The sequence below is a fragment of the Mizuhopecten yessoensis genome, unplaced genomic scaffold (genome assembly GCF_002113885.1).
Source record: "Mizuhopecten yessoensis strain PY_sf001 unplaced genomic scaffold, ASM211388v2 scaffold7685, whole genome shotgun sequence".
In the NCBI taxonomy this organism is placed as follows: Eukaryota; Metazoa; Mollusca; class Bivalvia; order Pectinida; family Pectinidae; genus Mizuhopecten; species Mizuhopecten yessoensis.
In genome coordinates, this window is record NW_018407171.1 from 495,382 (window position 1) to 516,156 (window position 20,775).

The window sequence follows — 20,775 nt, forward strand, 5'->3', positions numbered from 1 at the left end:
GTACGGTAACATTACAACAGGAACTGAAAATGATGACACACTAACACTATAACATGAACTGAGAATGATGGCACGCCAACATTACAACAGGAACTGGGAATGATGGCACGCTAACATTACACCAGGAACTGAGAATGATGTCACGCTAACATTACAACAGAAACTGAGAATGATGGCACGATAACACTAAAACAGGAACTGAGGATGATATCACAATAAGAGTACAACAGGAACTAAGAATGATGGCACGGTAACATTACAACAGGAACTGAAAATGATGGCACGATAACACTAAAACAGGAACTGAGGATGATATCACAATAACAGTATAACAGGAACTAAGAATGATGATACGCTAACACTACAACAGGGGCTGATAATGATGACACACTAACACTATAACATGAACTGAGAATGATGGCACACTAACACTAAAACAGGAACTGAGTATGATTTCACAATAACAGTACAGCAGGAACTAAGAATGATGATACGCTAACACTACAACAGGGACTGAGAATGATGGCACGCTAGCATTACAACAGGAACTGAGGATGATATCACAATAAGAGTACAACAGGAACTAAGAATCATGACACGCTAACACTACAATAGGAACTGTGAATGATGACACACTAACACTAGAACGGGAACTGAGAATGATGACACGATAACACTAAAACAGGAACTGAGGATGATGGCACTCTAACATTACAACAGTAACTTATAATTATGGCACGCTAACACTAAATCAGGAACCGATAATGATGACACTCATACTACAACAGGAAGTGAGAATGATTACACGCTAACACTAAATCAGGAACCGATAATGATGACACTCATACTACAACAGGAAGTGAGAATGATTACACGCTAAGACTACAACAGGAACTGAGAATAATGGCACCCTAACATTACAACAGGAACGGAGAATGATGGCACGCTAACGTTACAACAGGAACTGAGAATGATGACACGCTAACACTAAATCAGGAACTGAGAATGATGACACACTTATTTAACAACATGAAGTGAGAATGATGACACACTAACACTACAACAGGAACTGAGAAATATGACACGCTAACACCACAACAGGGGCTGATAATGATGACACACTAACACCACAACAGGAACTGTGAATGATGACACACTAACAATACAATAGGGACTGAGAATGATGACACGCCAACACCACAACAGGGACTGAGAATGATGAAACACTCATTCAACATCATGAAGTGAGAATGATGACACACTAACACTACAACAGGAACTGAGAATGATATAACACTAACACTACAACAGGAACTGAGAATGATGACACACTCATACTACAACATAAAGTGAGAATGATGACACACTCATGCTACAACAGGGACTCAGAATGATGACACACTCATACAACAACATGAACTGAGAATGATGACACGCTAACACTAAAACATGAACTGATGATGATATAACACTAGCACTACAACAGGAACTGAGAATGATGACACGCCAACATCACAACAGGAACTGAGAATGATGACACACTAACAATACAATAGGGACTGAGAATGATGACACGTATAAAAGAACAGGAGCTAAAAATGATGACAAACTAATACTTAAATAGGAACAAAAAAGTATTACACACTTGTATTTAAAATATTAACTGTTTCAAGAGTGTCTTTCGTAATCTTTTCTTTATTCACATTTTGTCCTAATTTTGATTTTGAGTTCGAATTATGGTTTTGCTGCCGCTTCGGTATTCTTTTCATGTTTTTCGAACAGTTGCTATTTTAAAGACTATAGCTAGTTTGATACTCTACAGAAAAGCTTTTATTTTGAAACGAGTTTTTCGTATAATATAATGTTTGCTATTATAAAAAACTGTTTTTATAAAGAGCGCTTTTTTATATTTTAGGCATCTTGTTTTAGATACTTAACTTATTCCGGCTATTATCTAATAAACAGTTTATTAATATTTAGACAGTATATGATTCGATAGTTTGATTTCACTAGAACGGATTGTAAAAAGAAGCCAGATATATATTATCAAAACAAATGTTTTTTCTATAGAGAGGTGGTTTTTATAGAACATACAACTACTAATTTAGTATTGTGCATCCTATAGTGTTTTGGGACACATGTCCTCTGTACCTTACGTAACTTCATTAAAATGTGTTCCAAGGATTGTTGTTGGTGGAACCAGAGGTCAATATCTGATTTACATAACAAATAATTCCCCTTTTATGAATTTGTCTCTTAGTATTGAAATATAAAACACAATTCTTTATTCTTTTACCTCGGGACTAGGCAACCCCTGATATCATGAATGTATTTTCTTCTTATTAGCAAAGATACATATACAGTTATAGGGTCGGCATCTTAACATTGTCAAAACGGTTAAGCGGGCTTGACCTATTTTCATATCCTGGTTACATGACTGTGTTCGCATCCGTCTCTTATTCCCGATTAATTGTAGATTTTGCAAAGGGATGGACTTTTGTCTTTTTGGGGGTTGAGCACGACAAAATTATACAGCATTCAATATTTCCCTGCATGAACGCTGCAGATTATATATGGTTATAATTCTATTATTTGAATGGAAGGAAAATGGTTTTAAAGATTTTTCTTTAGACTTCCGATCGACTTTCGGCCCTGCGTCCCACACTCCGTATGTATATGCTCCAGAAGAAATACGATTAAAAAATTGCATTTGAAGGATTTTGAACATAGGCTGATATTTGCTATTTGGACCGGGGTACGCATTTTGATGAACCTTAGATGAACCTTGATTGGAGCAAAACATCCGTCTGGTATTAATTAATCTATTTTTTGATTTTGAATGTGTGTGTAAATAGTACAATCAATGGTTTCATATCCAATCCATATAATTATGATATATTAATAGAAGTTATTAATCTACTCTTTGAATGTTTGTGTTAACATTAACATCATTGCTTTCATACTTAAGCTATTTCTCTTTAAATATATGTCATCACCATATGAAATCTACTATTTACCTTTTTCACTGACATGTATCTATATAGAACCTAATGGAAAGGAATTCGATACGCTTTACTGTTGTCCAAATCATTTGATATTAATCAATAACATTTGTAGAAATTGAAAAATCGTTCTGGTGAAGGGAAGGGACTAGACAAGATTTCAAACAATCCCTGTGTATACCTTGTATGTTCTAATGTGTCATTACAACATGCGACAAGTGTAAAAGTACGGGTGGATAAAGAAGAATCAATTTACTTATCGAAAACCTAAACGGACTCGTTTTGATTAAAATAAAATAGAAATGGCAACTTACTTTTCAATTCTATAGCAAAGTAAATAGCAGCTCCGAGACTTGCAGCTAAAATTAGCATGATGAGCACCCCCATGCATGGTCTCAATGTCTTTCGCAAACGTGAACTACATGATTCGGGAACAGGTTGTATAAACGCAAAAGGATCGCTATGGTCTGTTGAACGAGCCATTTTCCCCTGCACAGTATTCGTATGTGATTTTGAATGGTTACTCCGATGAGTATGATTGCTTCTTGCACTCCGACCACTGTGTAAACTCCCAAGGCTTTCCGCAGTAGAATGAACTCTCGGAATTCTGTGTGGTGTTCTATCCAATTCTGGTCGTGATGAACTTTTTGATAATTCACTTAAATGTCTACTTGAATGGGTCTTCGACACTTCACTTGCACGTCTACTTGTAGACTGTGACACTCTGCTTTTATCACTTCTGTCGTCAGTTGCAGATTGACGTCTCCTCCCTACATACAACTGATGGCTACTTGGACCTCGTCGTTGTTCCCTCTTTGTGAGAGTTTCGAACTCAGACATTTCACTGAGCGATGTCGTGCTGTACCCTGATGTGTCATCAATTTGTCGTCTTCTCTTCTTTTTACGCCTTTCCTCCTCTGCCAATGTACAGTTAGATTGAACAGTTCGAGTACATGGAAACTCTTTATCCGTGGATAATCCATCACAGTAATCAGTTGGGAAATCATGTGAGTTACGTAGTGATCTCTGAAACAAATGAAAAAGGGGATTTAATATTCAGTTTATAAATAAAGCCAATGCATTTTGCCGTTTTAAAATGTATTCAATCGACCAGGCAACTATCCTGGACAACACTTAGACAAAAACAATTACACGGTAATCATCATACGTATTTAAAATGCTCAGCCCATACACATGTATGCGTAAATAATCTTTATCATACTTTTCAAACTGGTAGATCGACATCACTTTACTGAACTTCCTTGTTTCGTTACAGGGAAATAATCATACTAATTATACTAACTCGTCGCTGAAGGATAAATACGATCGCAACAGCGTAGTGTCGATTCTTGTGACTTTCTGTTGTTCATTATGTCATTTGTGTAAGATTTCATTAATGTCTGAAGCTACCTCAAAGCAAAAGTATATTGGGAATAAGATAAAAGCAACAAATTAAGTGCTTTATTTAACGATGGATACAACTTAGCAAGTGTTGCACAAAAACCCACAAAATAACTACACTAGTGATGTATTGAGAAATACTTAAAAAATAACTTACTTTTTTATTGAAATACGGGAAAAGAAACTGCTGTTGCTTAACGATATAGACCATTCAGCCAGTGGTGAAATGTGGTGTACATATATGTACATGTGGTGTACATGTGTGTACATGTGGTGTTCATGTTGTGTACATGTGTGTACATGTGGTGTACATGTGTTGTACATGTGGTGTACATGTGTGTACATGTGGTGTACATGTGTGTACATGTGGTGTAAATGTGGTGTACATGTGTGTACATGTGGTGTACATGTTTGTACATGTGTCGTACATGTGGTGTACATGTGTGTACATGTGGGGTACATGTGGTGTACATTTGTGTACATGTGTGTACATGACGCGTACATGTGGTGTACATGTGGTGTACATGCGTAGTACAGGTGGTGTACATGTGGTGTACATGTGGTGTTCATGTTGTGTACATGTCTGTACATGTGGTGTACATGTGTTGTACATGTTGTGTACATGTGTGTACATGTGGTGTACATGTGGGGTACATGTGTGTACATGTGGTGTACATGTTTGTACATGTGTCGTACATGTGGTGTACATGTGTGTACATGTTGTGTGCATGTGGTGTACATGTGGTGTACATGTGGGGTACATGTGGTGTTCATGTTGTGTACATGTGTGTACATGTGGTGTACATGGGGTGTACATGTGGTGTACATGTGTGTTCATGTGGTGCACATGTGGTGCACATGTGGTGTACATGAGGTGTACATGTTGTGTACATGTGGTGTATATGTGGCGTACATGTGGTGTAATTGTGGTGTACATGTGTGTACATGTGGTGTTCATGTTTTGTACATGTGTGTACATGTGGTGTACATGGGGTGTACATGTGGTGTACATGTGTGTTCATGTGGTGTACATGTGGTGTACATGTGGCGTACATGTGGTGTACATGTGTGTACATGTTGTGTGCATGTGGTGTACATGTGGTATACATGTGGTGTACATGTGTGTTCATGTGGTGCACATGTGGTGCACATGTGGTGTACATGTGTGTACATGTGGTGTACATATGGTGTACATGTTGTGTACATGTGTGTACATGTGGTGTGCATGTGGTGTACACGTGGTGTACATGTGGTGTACATGTGGTGTACATGTGTGTACATGTGGTATACATGTGCGAACGATGTGGCAAACTGTGCGGTATAACGTGCGCATAAATAGGCGATAGCTTTTGCAGTTTCTCGGTGAATAGTGGTTTATATATTTTAGTGAATGGCCTATGAGTTAATAAGATTTCCTATTCAATCTTATATCAGTATTTGTGTGTTCCCCAATACCAGCAGCTCAGAAGTAATACAGTAATAACAGGTTTACAGCTGTGTGGTAATGACTTATGTCTTGTTAAGTGACGACAAATTTCATGGATCCAGGGGTACAACTGCGGATGTTACACAAATGAGTTAGTTGAATGATTACCGAATTATGACTGATTGTATAGTTTTAAACGATCACATAAAGTATCACTGTTTTTGTATCAAAAGGAACCTCAAGTTTTAAACAAAAAGTTACAACAGTACTTCAGTAGCCGATTTAAAGGTTGCTAAAGCAATATGACCACCCGCTGATAGATATTTTCTTTTCAATATGTTATATATACCTGCGATTATAGGTAGTGATAACACATTGACTATTCGCCTGTGGTCACATTGGATTATGAAGGGATCTACCTTATCAAGGTCACCTTGTGTGATTTAACGGCAATTAATCAAGCTCATTGACTGTCCGCCAAGTACATCTATATACAGGTAAATCAGTACACAGTGAAAACATACAGGTAAGATATTGTGGCTGTCCCTCGGTCAAGAAATGACAGCCATTTCACAACACTGCCTTTCCCTTTGAATAACTTATTCCTATACAAAAAATGTATTTAAATCTCTTAATTTGGATATCAATTTTCAATAGATGATTTTTTCAAAATAATCTTTTTATTATGACTTGTGTTATCAGTGAGAACTTTTAAGTGTCGACCTTAATAAGCAACAAGTTTCTCAATATCAGCTTGTAGATAATAAGGATATTTTGCAATAGCCATTCGAAAATCAGTATGAAGTATTTTCATCAAATTGATATCCTAGAAATCTTTTTTGTATAAATGAAGGTCAAATATGATTTCCTGAGAAAATAGAATGCACTTCCTTTGTATCTATAGAAAGTCTGTTAATATAAAGGTGTCAAAAATCACTTAAGCATTTCTGTTCTTGGGTACTACTGAACTTGCATGGTTCAAGGACAAAAGATAATTGACCTATTTCTGCTGAACAATTAGTACCACTTAGCCAGTTACACGTTAGAGAGTATCAGACGCTGGGATTTACCTCGCGATAAGGTAACGTACATGTCCAAAAAAAGATAAAAATGTTGTAGCACTTACACTAACATTGAGCACAGATAAACTCAATTTCGTGTCATTTTGCCACCCAATTTCACTGTGGCATTGCCTATAAAATATAACTAATAGTTTGATTTAAATACCTTTAAGGCCGCAGTCCAGTGTTATTTTTTACCAGGTCGGATGATACTTTTTTACTGGCCTTTTTCATTACAACTGGACTGCAAGGTACATGTACCATTCGTATTGGCGTATCAAGTTATTGGAAAGGTCGGGGCAGAGACAGCTCCCTAGGGACTGCCAGAAACCATTCCCGATACTATTGGAAAGGTCGGGGCAGAGACAGCTCCCTAGGGACTGCCAGAAACCATTCCCGATACTATTGGAAAGGTCGGGGCAGAGACAGCTCCCTAGGGACTGCGAGTAACCATTCCCGATACTATTGGAAAGGTCGGGGCAGAGACAGCTCCCTAGGGACCGCCAGAAACCATTCCCGATACACACTTTTACGAATATCCCTTATTATGGAGATTCCTCACCCTTTTTATTGTTGAATTTGACGAAAATGACATTAACTTCACTAAACGCCAATAATGTTTACATGTGGAACTAGGGAAACCTCACACATATATATACACCCCAGCCCGCAATGCTTTAAATTGGTGATTAAGTATTTTTGAAAATATTTCAAAATTGATTGTTAACTCCCAATCCCTCTATTTTACTCTAGTCTACCAGGACTAATTGTCCCTGGACCATCTGCCCTCCCCCATCTATACATTGGGTCCGTGCCTGTTAAGGTTTAAACTGAGAAGAGATATTTAGGTTTGACAGTGGTCTCAGTGCCTGTTGTCTGATATCAGATCCCTATACCCTCTGCAGTACACACCCTTTAAAAGTGTGCCTGCCATAGTTTCTCCAGTAACAGGGTTCAGACAGATACTTGTAAAAGAATCAGTATGGATACATATTCTTGATCGATAAAGAAACCCTATATTTGCGTAAATACCAAAGTTACCTGTCATAAATGGAAAATTTCATATATACAGTACATTTAATTTTTCTTATTCATGATAGTTACATACATGCACGACTATTCCATGTTACAAACTAAAATAATTTGTATATGCTATTGTGATCATATTTAATTAATTAAACTTAAAATATCCTTATCAATGAAGACAAAATTAATACTCATAAATATATATGTATGATTAAAAACAAACAAACTTTAATGAGTATGTATAAGACAGAGTATTATAAACTTTAACCAACCAATACAAGTATACATGTACTAATACTTTAACAGTTATCGCTCTTTATTAGATATATTTATGCGTATGTACTTAACATATTACTTCCATTTAAGCAGAGAATAAGATAAGTATACAAGTCCCGTGTTTTAAGGATATTACTTCGATGATTTTAAGTTTGAGAGTATACCAAGTATTTTTGTTTTACATTTTTTATTAAAAGCGGAGAGGCTTAGATAATTTAGCCATTTGTTCTGATGAAAACCAGCCAATTATTATGATAAAGAGAAATGTGCACTATAATAACCCAGTGCACAAGCATGTGCACCGGATTAAAAACATGTGCGTTTACTGGAGTTTTCATGCTTGTGCACTGTAGTTCACTTTTCTTGTTAACTCTAGCGCACTAGGCTACCAGGTTAAGTTTGCTCACAACTGTATATATGATAAAGGTAGACCTATCACAAAAAACATCTTTCCTGTCCAACAGTGTTTATTTTTAGACATTAATTTACCTGGAGCAATATTTAAGTCGTGGGCTACCTGTCACCGTCACTGACATTCACTTAGTACAAAATGTCAAATTCAGGAATGCATCTATGTATAACTTAGTATGACAACATGTCGGCCCGTACCTACGTTTCCTGTTGGTAGCTATAGTATCGAAAACATTTTCCCTTGTAAATGTATTCATAGAGTATCGCTTATTAAATGGCGTTTTTCTCATTAATTACAACATCGATTTTAAATTTCATTTTACAATGCAACTTAAATCCGTGTTGCTCATAAAGCGCTGTCAATCCTGAAGGTAACGTATTTTTTGTCTTCAAATGTCAAGCAGCTCTGTAAGGTTTGAGCTGGAACAGGTTGCATTCATTATCAGTGATATGTTTGGTTTAATATTCCTCTTGGTTTGTTGGTTGTACAGGGTTTATTGTCCTATCAACAGCTAGGGTCATTTAAAAACGTGCCTTAATGTTAGTGATGTATGCGTGCCGGAGGCAGAGTGTTTTGGTGAATGTGCCTCCTTGCGATGGCGCGGACCTGATGCTGACGTTTGATTACTGTATCGTTGAAATACTATGCCGAAGGCACCCAACTGGGCATTGACAACGGGTTAAATTGTTGTTGCCATTACCTTAAATGCTGACCGTTAAGCAAGGAATAACAGCAACTATGTTGGAAACCTCTTGTTCCGGCCCGGATAGAACTCATTGCCTTCCGCACCTAAGCAAACGCTCTACCTTAAAGCCAAAAGAGAGGCTTTGCCAAGCAAGGTGCTAGAAATACAAGAAGTCCACGGGAGTGTATGTGTCGCCTGCTCAGCGCTTTTAGTTAGAAAAGTGTTTTGGCTTGAGTTTTCGCTTAAACAGATATGCCTAAACGCAGAATGTTGAAACTTGACACAAAAACCCATGATATATGTTGAACATTATTGTTTCTAGCATTACAGCACAAAATTTGAAAGGGATTGATTAAAAAACAAAAGAGTTCTTTCATTTACCATACAATGCCCTTAATATGCAATAAAAAAGAGGCATAACTCCACTAAAAATGCACCTAAACTTCTGAAATGAAGTTTGAGTTAAATCAACCCTAGGGAACTCAAGTTATCGCACGGAAATCATGTTTTGGACGACGCAACCGACGACGCCGACAAAGTAATACTTATATGTCGCCTCGCGATGCCGTCGACACAAAAAGGTAGTGGAAGTAGAGAGAAATATAGAGATCCAACATATTGCTATGGACGCAGCAGATTTATTTTGGTCGCTTTTGTGTCTCCATGTAGAGGGCACAAAAGCAATACCAAATTATGCAGGGGGTTGCAACATTATCCGCTTCTAACGATTATATAATGAGTACGGCAGGTGTATTCTTTTCTTGATTCCGACCTGCAATCGTTTAATGTTTATGTAAGCAGGCAATATACATAATTTTTTTATAATGTCCACGCCATTGTGTACACTATACATCTCCAACACACACACTTGCATTCACACATATGGAGATATTAGCCAGGTGGCATAGAACGAGTAGTTAGCGCCTGATAAGGCAGCTCCTGCGAATTCCTCAATATTGTGTTGATTAATTTATATGCTAATTATATTGACTGTATACAAATTGTATATCTATGTACTGTAAAGCGCTTTAGAGTGGCTTATGTTAGCTAGGTAGGGCGCTATATCAAATGTTGTATATCTATTTTATTTATTTAAATAGAAAGATGGATTATAAATATTCGTCACGTGAATATGCACTCAACATTCACCATGGGTACTGGTCACGCTAATATGTAACCCATCAATCAAAAATAATAGTTACAAGTCAAGGTATTATTATTAAATGCTTAACGGCCCATCAAACCAGGATAGATAGGTCATTAGGGCCTACAACTGGTATAAAAAAAACACCAAAGCAAAATAAAAACATCAAACAAACTTGAAGGTTAAAAGACAAACATCAATTTGAATATTGAAAGTGGCTATGATGACTCAAATTTCATTAAAAACAAAAACAGCTTTCAGGATAAAATTGAAGGGACAGTTATGTTTTTAAAAAGAGATTTCAGACATGTAATGTTCTTATAGAAATTGTTATCGAGTTGACTTAAAGTCGACACAATCTAATAAGAAGTGTTTTGCTGTAAATGGTTCCTAACACGCTATACATTGAGGCTGGACATCACGTATAAATGACCCATCCGAAGACGGGAAGGGAACCTCGTCTCGACGCCCCTTACTGTAGTTAGGATGCCATTCACCGATTTTAGGTTTAATAGAATGTAATTTGTTATCTACGCATTCATTCCAATTATTTTGCACTGTGATCTTATAAATGTTGTAATTAGTAGTTTAAAATAAGTAAAATGAACTTTAAAATCTTCAGGTGGTAGTAATATTGTTGCTTTCGCAGCACGATCTGCCTTTTCATTACCTGGTATTTCCGCATGTCCAGGAACCCGGAAAAGGTTTATATGACATTTTGAGGTAATATTATGTAAAAATGTTCAGATTTTTCGGATTGAGATATTCTTCAATTTTTTATTTCGAAGGCCTTGTAGAACATATAGATACTCAGAATAGATAACTGACTGTGGTACATCTTTTGATTTAATGTGCATAAGGCCGAGATAGATAGCATGGGCTTCTGCTGAAAATATTGACGCATCATTAGGAGCCGGCATCCAACAGTAGCAACTTTCGTTACAATTGCCGCGGCGACTTTATGATCATCTTTATATTTTATATTTTAACTGCAGTTTTAAAAATTCGAACAAAAAATGTAAGATTCGTTTTCAGATCTTAATGTCTAATGAAGTGAGAGATTAACCTCTGACGAAACCAGAAGCCAAGGAGGAATATTAATCGTTGACATTGATTGGATTGTGTCGATATTAATTTGGGTATTTTCAAGAAGGGATGAGATTCGAATACCAAAGGTTGGGTTACAGTTTTGTTTATTTTGAAACAGAGTTTTGTAATTTGGATTAAAAGCAAGCGAAATTGCTGGATTCGAAGGGTTTGACTTTAATTGAAATGCATATTGCACCGATAATTTCTCTCGACGGTTATATAATGATGGTTCGCTTACTTCCACGTAAAGACTTGCAGATGATGTGGTTTTTAACGCTCCAAGTGTAAGTCTCCGGCCCTGCTAATGTACAGTGTTCAGATGATGTGGTTTTTAACGCTCCAAGTGTAAGTCTGCGGCCCTGCTAATGTAGTGTCCAGTTAGGTTAAATACGACGGTCTATAACAAATGGATCCATAGTCCTATCAGCTCCCCAGTCGTTATGGGAGACGACCTTTAAAATGTGTCAACCGACATGCATTTTGCTTTAAGACATTTTATGTGTGGAAGGAACGACAGCTTTCTATCGAATATGACGCCTAGGAATTTCGTTTGTTCGACTACAGGAATTGGTTGACCATCAAGGATGAGATTTGGATCTTCATGGATATTATGTAATTGACAAAATGTTTTGATGTTGAGAATTTAAAACGGTTTTCATAGGGTTAGGGTTCAAGTTGTAACCCTAACCCTAACCCTAACCCTCACCCTAACCCTCACCCTCACCCTAACCCTAACCCTAATAGCATTTATATGTTTTGACCGGTAGCATATAAGAAAGTCATCCACGTAAAGAGATCATAAACTTGCCATTTTCTGCTTTCAAAAGATAATGATTAAAGATAAAATTAAACTTAGAAATAATTCATTCTACTGTAAAACACCGCCGCACACCAACAAAAGATATGTTGGAGGTGTTCCCATTGCCGTTAACAATAATATACCGCAGAACAATTACATTTAAAAACATATCTGCAAGCTGTTGCGGTATCGATATCGCTTCATTGACAATAACTTTTTGTTCAATTTATCTTCCCCAGTTCTAAACTTACGTGTGATGACTTAAGTAACCTTGTAACTCAGATACCTGCCCCTTTTATTCTGCTTGGAGACTTCAATGGGGATAACAGTCTTTGGGGATCCCCTGATAACAATGAGAGGGGGCGATTGGTAGAATTTTTTATAACTAAACATGCTTTATATATATATAACAATAAATCCCCAACTTATGTTCACCCATCCATCATCAGGATCTTTCACACATATGGACCTAACTTTGTGCCATCCCTCCTTACGTTTAGACTATAACTGGTCTGTGAGTGAGGACCTTTGTGGAAGTGACCATTTCCCAATCTTTCTTAGCAATATTGATTTTCCTATCGACGACATCACTTCACGCTGGTAATTACACAAAGCAGATTGGAATCTGTTTGAAATCCCTAGCACAACCAGTTTAAATAAAAACAAATAAGAAAACATTGATGATCCTATTAAAACATTTACCTAATTTCTTTTGCCATTTCCCTTTACCTACAAACAAAAGATATTAAACTGCCATTTTCTGATTTTAAACATTCTATATCAATTTTTATTAAAACGAATTGGCAAAATAAATGGTCTGAAGAATTTAACAGCAAGTTATTTGCAATTTAACCTAATGCAGGTTCATGTGCAACAAGTAGAGCAGAGCGCAGGTAGGAAATTGTCCTCTCGCGACTACGCAAAGGCCATAACTACATCACACATGGTTACATTTTGCGTAAGGAAGACCAGCCTTATTTTCATGCATGCGATTAATCATTTACAGTCAAACACTTTATGATTGAATGCGCTGACTTCAAACTAATACGCGACAGATTTTATGATGTACCGTCTATGAAAAGATTATTCGATACAGTTTCGGTGCAAATAGTATTTGACTATTTACACTCTATTGATATTTACAATTAAATATAAAATAATGAGCAGCCAATTTGTTCGATATTGATTTCTTTCTTTAATCCTTTAACATATTTTAAGCTATTAAGTTTTGGTTTGATGTGCTTGTTTTCTTGAATGTCTCTTTTTACAGTATCGTAGGCCCTAACTGACTTACATTGTCGGTGGGCCGTTAAACAATACAAAAACTATAGATAGAGATAACGTTTTGACAATAGTATTTATTTTCAGACCAAAAAGTGTTACAGAAAGGATGCTTCCCTGTGGCACGCCTATTTCCTGCTCATGCAGATCAAATGTGTCGTTCCGTTCCGAACTTGAAATACTCTGTCTGATAGAAAGCTTGAAATAAAATTGGGTAAAGTACCCCTAATACCTATTTCGTGCAGATCTTTCATGATTCTGTATTTCCACGTTGTGTCGTAATCCTTTGCTAGGGTTAGGTTAAGAACACAGCAACTAGATGCTCCTTTTTTAGAAAAACCTCACGCACAAAGGTTTCAAGTCTAACCAAATGGTCGTTAGTACCTCTTCTGGATCGAATACCACTTTGAAGTTGTGATTTTATGTTATTTGACCCCAAAAACTATATAAGCCTAGAAGTAATCATGCGTTCGATCGTTTGTGTCTTTTCCTGGTTAAGAAATAGGAATAATAGTTGTTTTCTCAATGAATCAGGGACTATGCCAGTTTGGTATATTTTATTAAAAAATCTGAAAAGTTTTTTGAGTGAGGATTCGGGTAGATGTTTCAGGAATTGATAATGTTTAACGTCTGGTCCTGTTGCAGAATCATGAGAGATAGTGAACATTGTTAATCATAATAGTTGTTGTTGTTGGAGGAATGTTTTTGAAATTGGGTTTTCTCTTTGATTTGTTTAGTGTTTTGGATTTTTTTTTAGTGGTTTTTAGTGGATGAGTTATTAGAAAAAGTGGTACCCAAAGCATTTGCGATATCAAATGTTGTTGTAGCTATTTTACCCTTTGTTTTAAGATGTCCTGTTGTTTTTAATGGTTTTTCCCACTGATCCTTCTGACCATTTCCCACACCTTTTTGATAGATGTGTTTAGACGATTTCCAAGAGGTTTTTTTATTTGAGCGTATTGTTTGTCGAGCTTAGGCTCTAAGTATTTTGCAGTTATCCAAATTGTTGGACGTACGATTGTTTTGAATTGCCTCAAAGCGGTGTTTCTACATTTAATGGCTCTATCACAGTCTTCGTTATTCCATGATTTATTCTTTGTTTTTTCATATATATATTAGGTATACATTATTGGGCTATCTTAAAAAGATTACTGGTGAAAGTTTCTAAAGGATCTTCTGCAGCCTCGAAATTGTCATAGTATAGAATTTCAGTGCTGATATTTTCAAATGTATGCCAGTTTGCGTTAAACAACTTCCAATTTTCAACATTGTCTTTGATAGAAGGAGCATCATTCCTTAAAATGCTAGGAAAATGGTCGCTTCAACATGCACTGCCCAATCGTAATCAAGTAATAATGACAATACGCCATTTTTATCATACAATAATGGTTGCAGATATCTTTATACACATGAAAGAAAGCATGTACAAAGCGATGATTTACTATAGAAATCACGTTGGTCAGTACGTGGGAGGGATAGCTGTCCAGCCGTTAAACGTCTATACCTGTCAGCTCTTTGAGGGGACACGCCCATCGCGAAATCGATTTATGACGTAAATGAGACACATTCCCTTAGCACAACCAGCAGAACAATACAACTCCTGCAGTGACTTCGTAATCAACCAATGAGATGAGATGTCTGCCTGTTCAATCTCACAATTCAGTGTTAATTAGATGTAAAGCGATAACAATTAATCAGTCAGTCAGTTCATAGACAACGCCATGTGATTACTAGAAAAAACTGCGTTTGACGTATTACAAACTCTATATATTATATAAGCTAAAAACACTACCCTGCAACCGCTATTCATTACATGCTGATGCATTTAATGTCTTATAACACTTATACTGTAAAATGTAGACATACAAATGCTCATTTTATCCAAGGTTAAAGACATCATCTTACCATTCTTACTCTGTAAATGCTCATACAAAATAACCCGCACATCCCATTTACTCTGTATGCTTACACAAAAAAAGTATAAAAAGGCAATACGCCCCTGTAGAGGTGCAGAATACTATATATCATATTTAATTATTACATTCTTCACAGCCAAACTACACAGAAGAGTTCATAATAAGGGCCATTTAAAATATGTAAAGCAAATGCCCCAAATAAATGTAATAAAAACATATGACAAAACGGTTTTCGGTGGCTATGGTAAATTTTATATTTGGAACAAATCAACAGTTTTCAGTTTGTCTGTATAGATATAGCCATAGCATACCGTAGGGTAAAAGGTTATAGATATTGTAGAAATTTACTATTTCATTAAAAAATAAAAGAAGGTTTCGTATTTCAGTAAATAAAATTGATCCATTTGGAAACAGGCAGAGAACACTTGTTACTATATAGAATTAGACTTTTCGCCACCTGATGTTTCCACATTCCGGGACCTAGCATCATACAATATGGCACTTTGATGAAATATCGCGAAATATGACGTCGGTTTAATCAGTGCTTTTTAATAATTCATGTGGAGAAATTGACAAGAGTCAATGGTGTCTTGGTGTTCTTAATCAGTAATGAACAAATCATAAACTGTACAACCATACATTTTAGCGGCAGGTGCCTGAATTTCTAATTAGCAAATATGTCTTTCCTTTCCAACTGAGGAGAAACGGTTAATTCTCGCTTGATTCACCGAACCTCTTTGGAATACAAGTACCAAGATTTTACCTAAACCAATTGTATCTTCCAAACAACATCTCAATAATAAATCTGCTGAGCCCATTGTAATATTTGGGATCTTCATTTTTCTTTCTACTTCTAACTACCTTTTTATTTCCTAACGCCTTCCTTGGCAACACCTCATTTTTGGCTTGAATGTTGAGCGTTCAGCCAGGTAAGGAAGGCAATGGGTTCTGTCCCCAAGCCAGAACATACCAAAGTCCTTAAAAAAGGTAGTTGTTATTTACTGCCTGATGTTCAGCATTAAGGGAATGGCAACAACTGGTTCCACCCGTTGTCAGTATAATTTGACCGGGCGGAATGTTGTGCGTGGTCCTTCGGAATGGCATTCCAGTGAAATAGCACTATGAAATCGGCATCAGATCCGCACCATCACAAGGAGGCAAGCACACGTCCTTAAATTATCTTAACTGTTAATAGGACATTAAGCAAAATTAAATCTAACCTAATCAATAATCGTTATAAATGCGGTATTCATTCTAAAACAAACTAATATCGTACTTTGTTCTGTTTGAAATTCTCCCTACCGTACTCTATTGCGTGCATACCCTAACTTAACCTGTTTCGTTTTATCCAAAGCCAACTGTGAAAAGAAATATCTCATTAGATTTATATATTATGATAATTATAATTTTTCTAAATTGAAGTAATAAGCATGTGTTATGTACAGGCCTCGCTGAAAATCCCGGGTATTGCGCTATTTTGGTCGTAGCAATTATATCATCGGCTTTCACGAAAGATGAAACTAACCATACATGACGTAAATTTCACGTAATGTCATTATCAACTACGTAAAATGTCGTAATGAGATATATATATTTTAAGAATCTAATCGATTTCAAGTGTGTTTGACTAAATAACCCCTTTAACAGCCGATACACAACCGGCTGAAGCCCAGTTTTTCCTTTTACGATAACAGTTATTGGTCATGGTTTTACGTCCTCGCAACAGTCAAGGTCATGAAAACTGTGTCCACGGAATTGCGTTTATGTGCATAATCACAACCTTGAAACTATCATGCGAGACTTTTAACTGATCACATCGTAAGGATAAAGGTCAACCAGTGGTACTTGCATGTCCCAATAATATGGGACACCTTCTTTATATGATTCTATCATCTTGAAAAAGTTCGTTTTGATTGTACAGGGTTTAACGTCCTTTTAACTATTCATTCATGTTTATTGATGCATATGACCATGGTGGTATCCATCTTTATTGGTACGCATGCGTGTATGCGTCATTTTACACTTTTATTGTTATTTATGTGTATTATGTTATGTTTATAATTATTTGTACATATGGCAACGTTTCTATTATATGGCATATTTATTAGTGGACATAGTATACAAGTGGAAACAGTCGTTTTGTTTATTGTATATTGGGTGTAACGTCCTCCAAACAGCCAGTGACTTATGAGGATAGGTAACAAAAAAGGAAGCATTGCCTAAGTGTTGTAATCGGGGAACAGATTGATTTGTTCCATATTGTCTTGGTAGCAGACACTGAGGAAAATCCCCGATTCTGCAAGGGGCCACCCACACAATAGTCGCCTTTTACGATTCTTGGCTAACAGACGACAAGAAAGAAACAACCCCCAACTCTGCAGGGGATCCCACATTCGCCCCGAACCTGACTGGGTTGTGCGACGAGTAGATTTACAGTACCATGAACATACTAGTACGAGGACACATAGTAGGACTAACATGTAACTGGTTATCAGTAGTGGTCAGATCAACAACGTAAGAGACATGTGTATAGCAATATGTGATAGTGTTGTATGAATGACCTGCCCCCGGGCAAACCAAACACAATGGGTGAGGACATATAATCAGTAAATTTTATCAGGTTTAACCTCGATTTACATTTTCCGAATCAAAGCTACTGGCATCAATAGGGTAAAGCTCATTTCCGAATACAATTTATGGTGGTCTCCCCAACATTTATACAGGTGTCGGTTTGTTCAATTTAAAGTTATTATGACTCATAAAATGCGCATAGATATTGAAATATGCATACATTCCGGCCTCCTAATTGATAATGTGAATTTCTGGATGTTAGGTTTAATTTCCTTGATGAGGTAAGAACGATTGAATGGATACTGAACTAAAAGAAATAATTATAGTTCGTATTATTATTTCAAATACAGTTTAAAATTGCAAATATTAACTGCTTTCGAAGGAATCTGATCAGATTATATCGAATAAATATTTGTCAATATAATTCAGCAATGGAAAACACTACCATGTATGCCTAATGGTAAGCAAACCCATTTATATGTGCATATATTTGCATTGATTCAGCATGCCCAAGAATAATTTGAACATAAATTCATTACGTGGAACGTTTTTGTTGTAAATAACAACTTGTGTTTGAAGTAAGGAGTTATATGTGTTGTGTGCTACTCTCTGGAATAATGTACTACTTTTTTATTTTCTACTTTTTAGTGTCATTTCGTTACCTAAGTCTTACGATTGACTCAATGGGTGAATTGACTTAACACATACACCCCTCCATATTTGAACTGGACTGGCCCAGGCAGTGATTTGGTAAATGGAATAATAGTAACACTTACTCAAATACTCATCCTTTATAGTTTTTTGGTATACCACATGCATAGTTTGTAATTGTATGTATACCTACTCTTCACTTAGTCATAAACGTAGCGTAATTGATTATTATACGTACTGTACATTACGTTATGAGTTAGAAATGCCTCATGTAAAGATCATATTATATATGTATTTCCTATACATATGAGATAACCTTCACCATTTTACGTACTCTAATCAATTATTTACATATATTCCAGATATATTTTACATTACGCGTGTACTTCGAAGGTTCTTCACCACTTGACGCATATTTCAGATATAATAGTAAATATCCGGTATAATGCACTATCATATGTATATTTTAGACATGCTTTAATGATACAGATATACTATAGGGACAAAACGTTGTACGCAGACTTATGGTATAATGCACCGGTATTCGCATAACTTAATGACATACCTTTGATACTTATATATCAAGTAAAATTCATTCCACCCAAGATTTAATTCTCCAACATGAGTATACATGTTTCATTTTAACAACATTAACAATTAGAATGTAGAAAGTATTATATACAAGTAAGGAATTATTATTATACATATTTCGCGTGTAAAAAGTTAAGACATGATTCACCATACAACATTCAAGTTATAAAATTGTACACATTAATTTACCCGATAAAATTCGCAATTATACATATAAAGATACATATTTACATTATTCATTCATTACAATAACCATATTAATGACATTAAGTCTGCTAGCATTTCAGAATTAGCCTTCATATCCATCCGTGTATTAGTTCAGGTAAATGCCTTATTTTAGTACACATACATGTATATGTATCTGCTTTACATGCATATTGCTGTTATTATTAGTAGTACATTTATGTACCTGGCATAAGTACAATATATACAATGTACAATGTATTTCAATACACATGTATACCTTAGTTTAGTACAGCATAAAGCATAGATAAGTACATACCATAATACCTTTAATTGTTTTAAACATATAACCTAACATTAATCACCGATATGGTCAGAGAACCGTTTTACCATACACATATAGCAGAATACGCAAACTATTCACAAAATATTGTATGAAAGTAATTTAATATATCTAACACATGTATGAAACAGGAATGAAAAAAAAATGAAAATCAATATTAAGATGGTTTTCACTTACCAGATCCTGATCTGACGGACTTGCAAAACTCCACGAGGTCTCGGTATTTCTAGATGTTGACGGAATAACACAAGAGGTGGAATGCCGAGGCTTAGAATCTGAATCGTCGTCGAAACGTTTTACCCAAGCTGGTGTCTCCATCATTTGGTCCATGCTATCCTAGTCATATACAAAAATGAATCTCTTCCATTCTTGAACATTTTTGCAGCAATGTTGATTCAAACATGTCTTCAATAGATTTGGTAAACATCCGTCTTCTGTATATCGAACCACGGGTCATAACATAATAGGTGTAATCCCCGTTGTCATCAGACAAATCGTACGCCATCAGCAAATATGTAGCGACATAGATCGAATGTAAACCCTAATCATAACGGCTCTCTCAAATCACTTCCAACGTAAGTAGTTATGAATAGATGTTTGATGAAACTGTAACTTTTCCGCTCACCTCCACTGACGGGAATCTAGGATAGCATTTCATTACTTTGTCTCTCTTTACCTTAGCATGGTCAACCATTCAGACTTACATACCTAGCAGCATTGTCTCTCTTAACGGATTTAGTCATGCAGAACAAGCCAGGCCCGAAACGTGCGATAGAGCTAATTAACCTTCAGGGCATAAACGACAACGCTCCGTGACGGTATATCTGTACAGGTAAACGTTGTATTTACCCAGCGGCTAGAAGGCGTTAATCGTAAAAAAAACACGTGTCACCTGTTCTATTAACAGTCATAGCTCAT

General features: G+C 36.2%; 1 protein-coding gene across 1 annotated transcript in view; it reads right to left on the minus strand.

Annotated features, from left to right (window-relative positions):
* The window catches only part of LOC110454138, a 50,957-nt gene extending 30,383 nt beyond the window's left edge, over positions 1 to 20,574 (minus strand). The window contains exons 1-2 of the mRNA XM_021503514.1: positions 20,035 to 20,574; positions 3,317 to 4,028 (exon numbers count right to left, since the gene is read on the minus strand). Of these exons, the coding sequence (XP_021359189.1) occupies positions 3,317 to 4,028; positions 20,035 to 20,187 (865 nt within the window). The 5' untranslated portion in view covers positions 20,188 to 20,574. The remainder of the gene's footprint in view (positions 1 to 3,316; positions 4,029 to 20,034) is intronic.
* Positions 20,575 to 20,775: the final 201 nt, after the last annotated feature.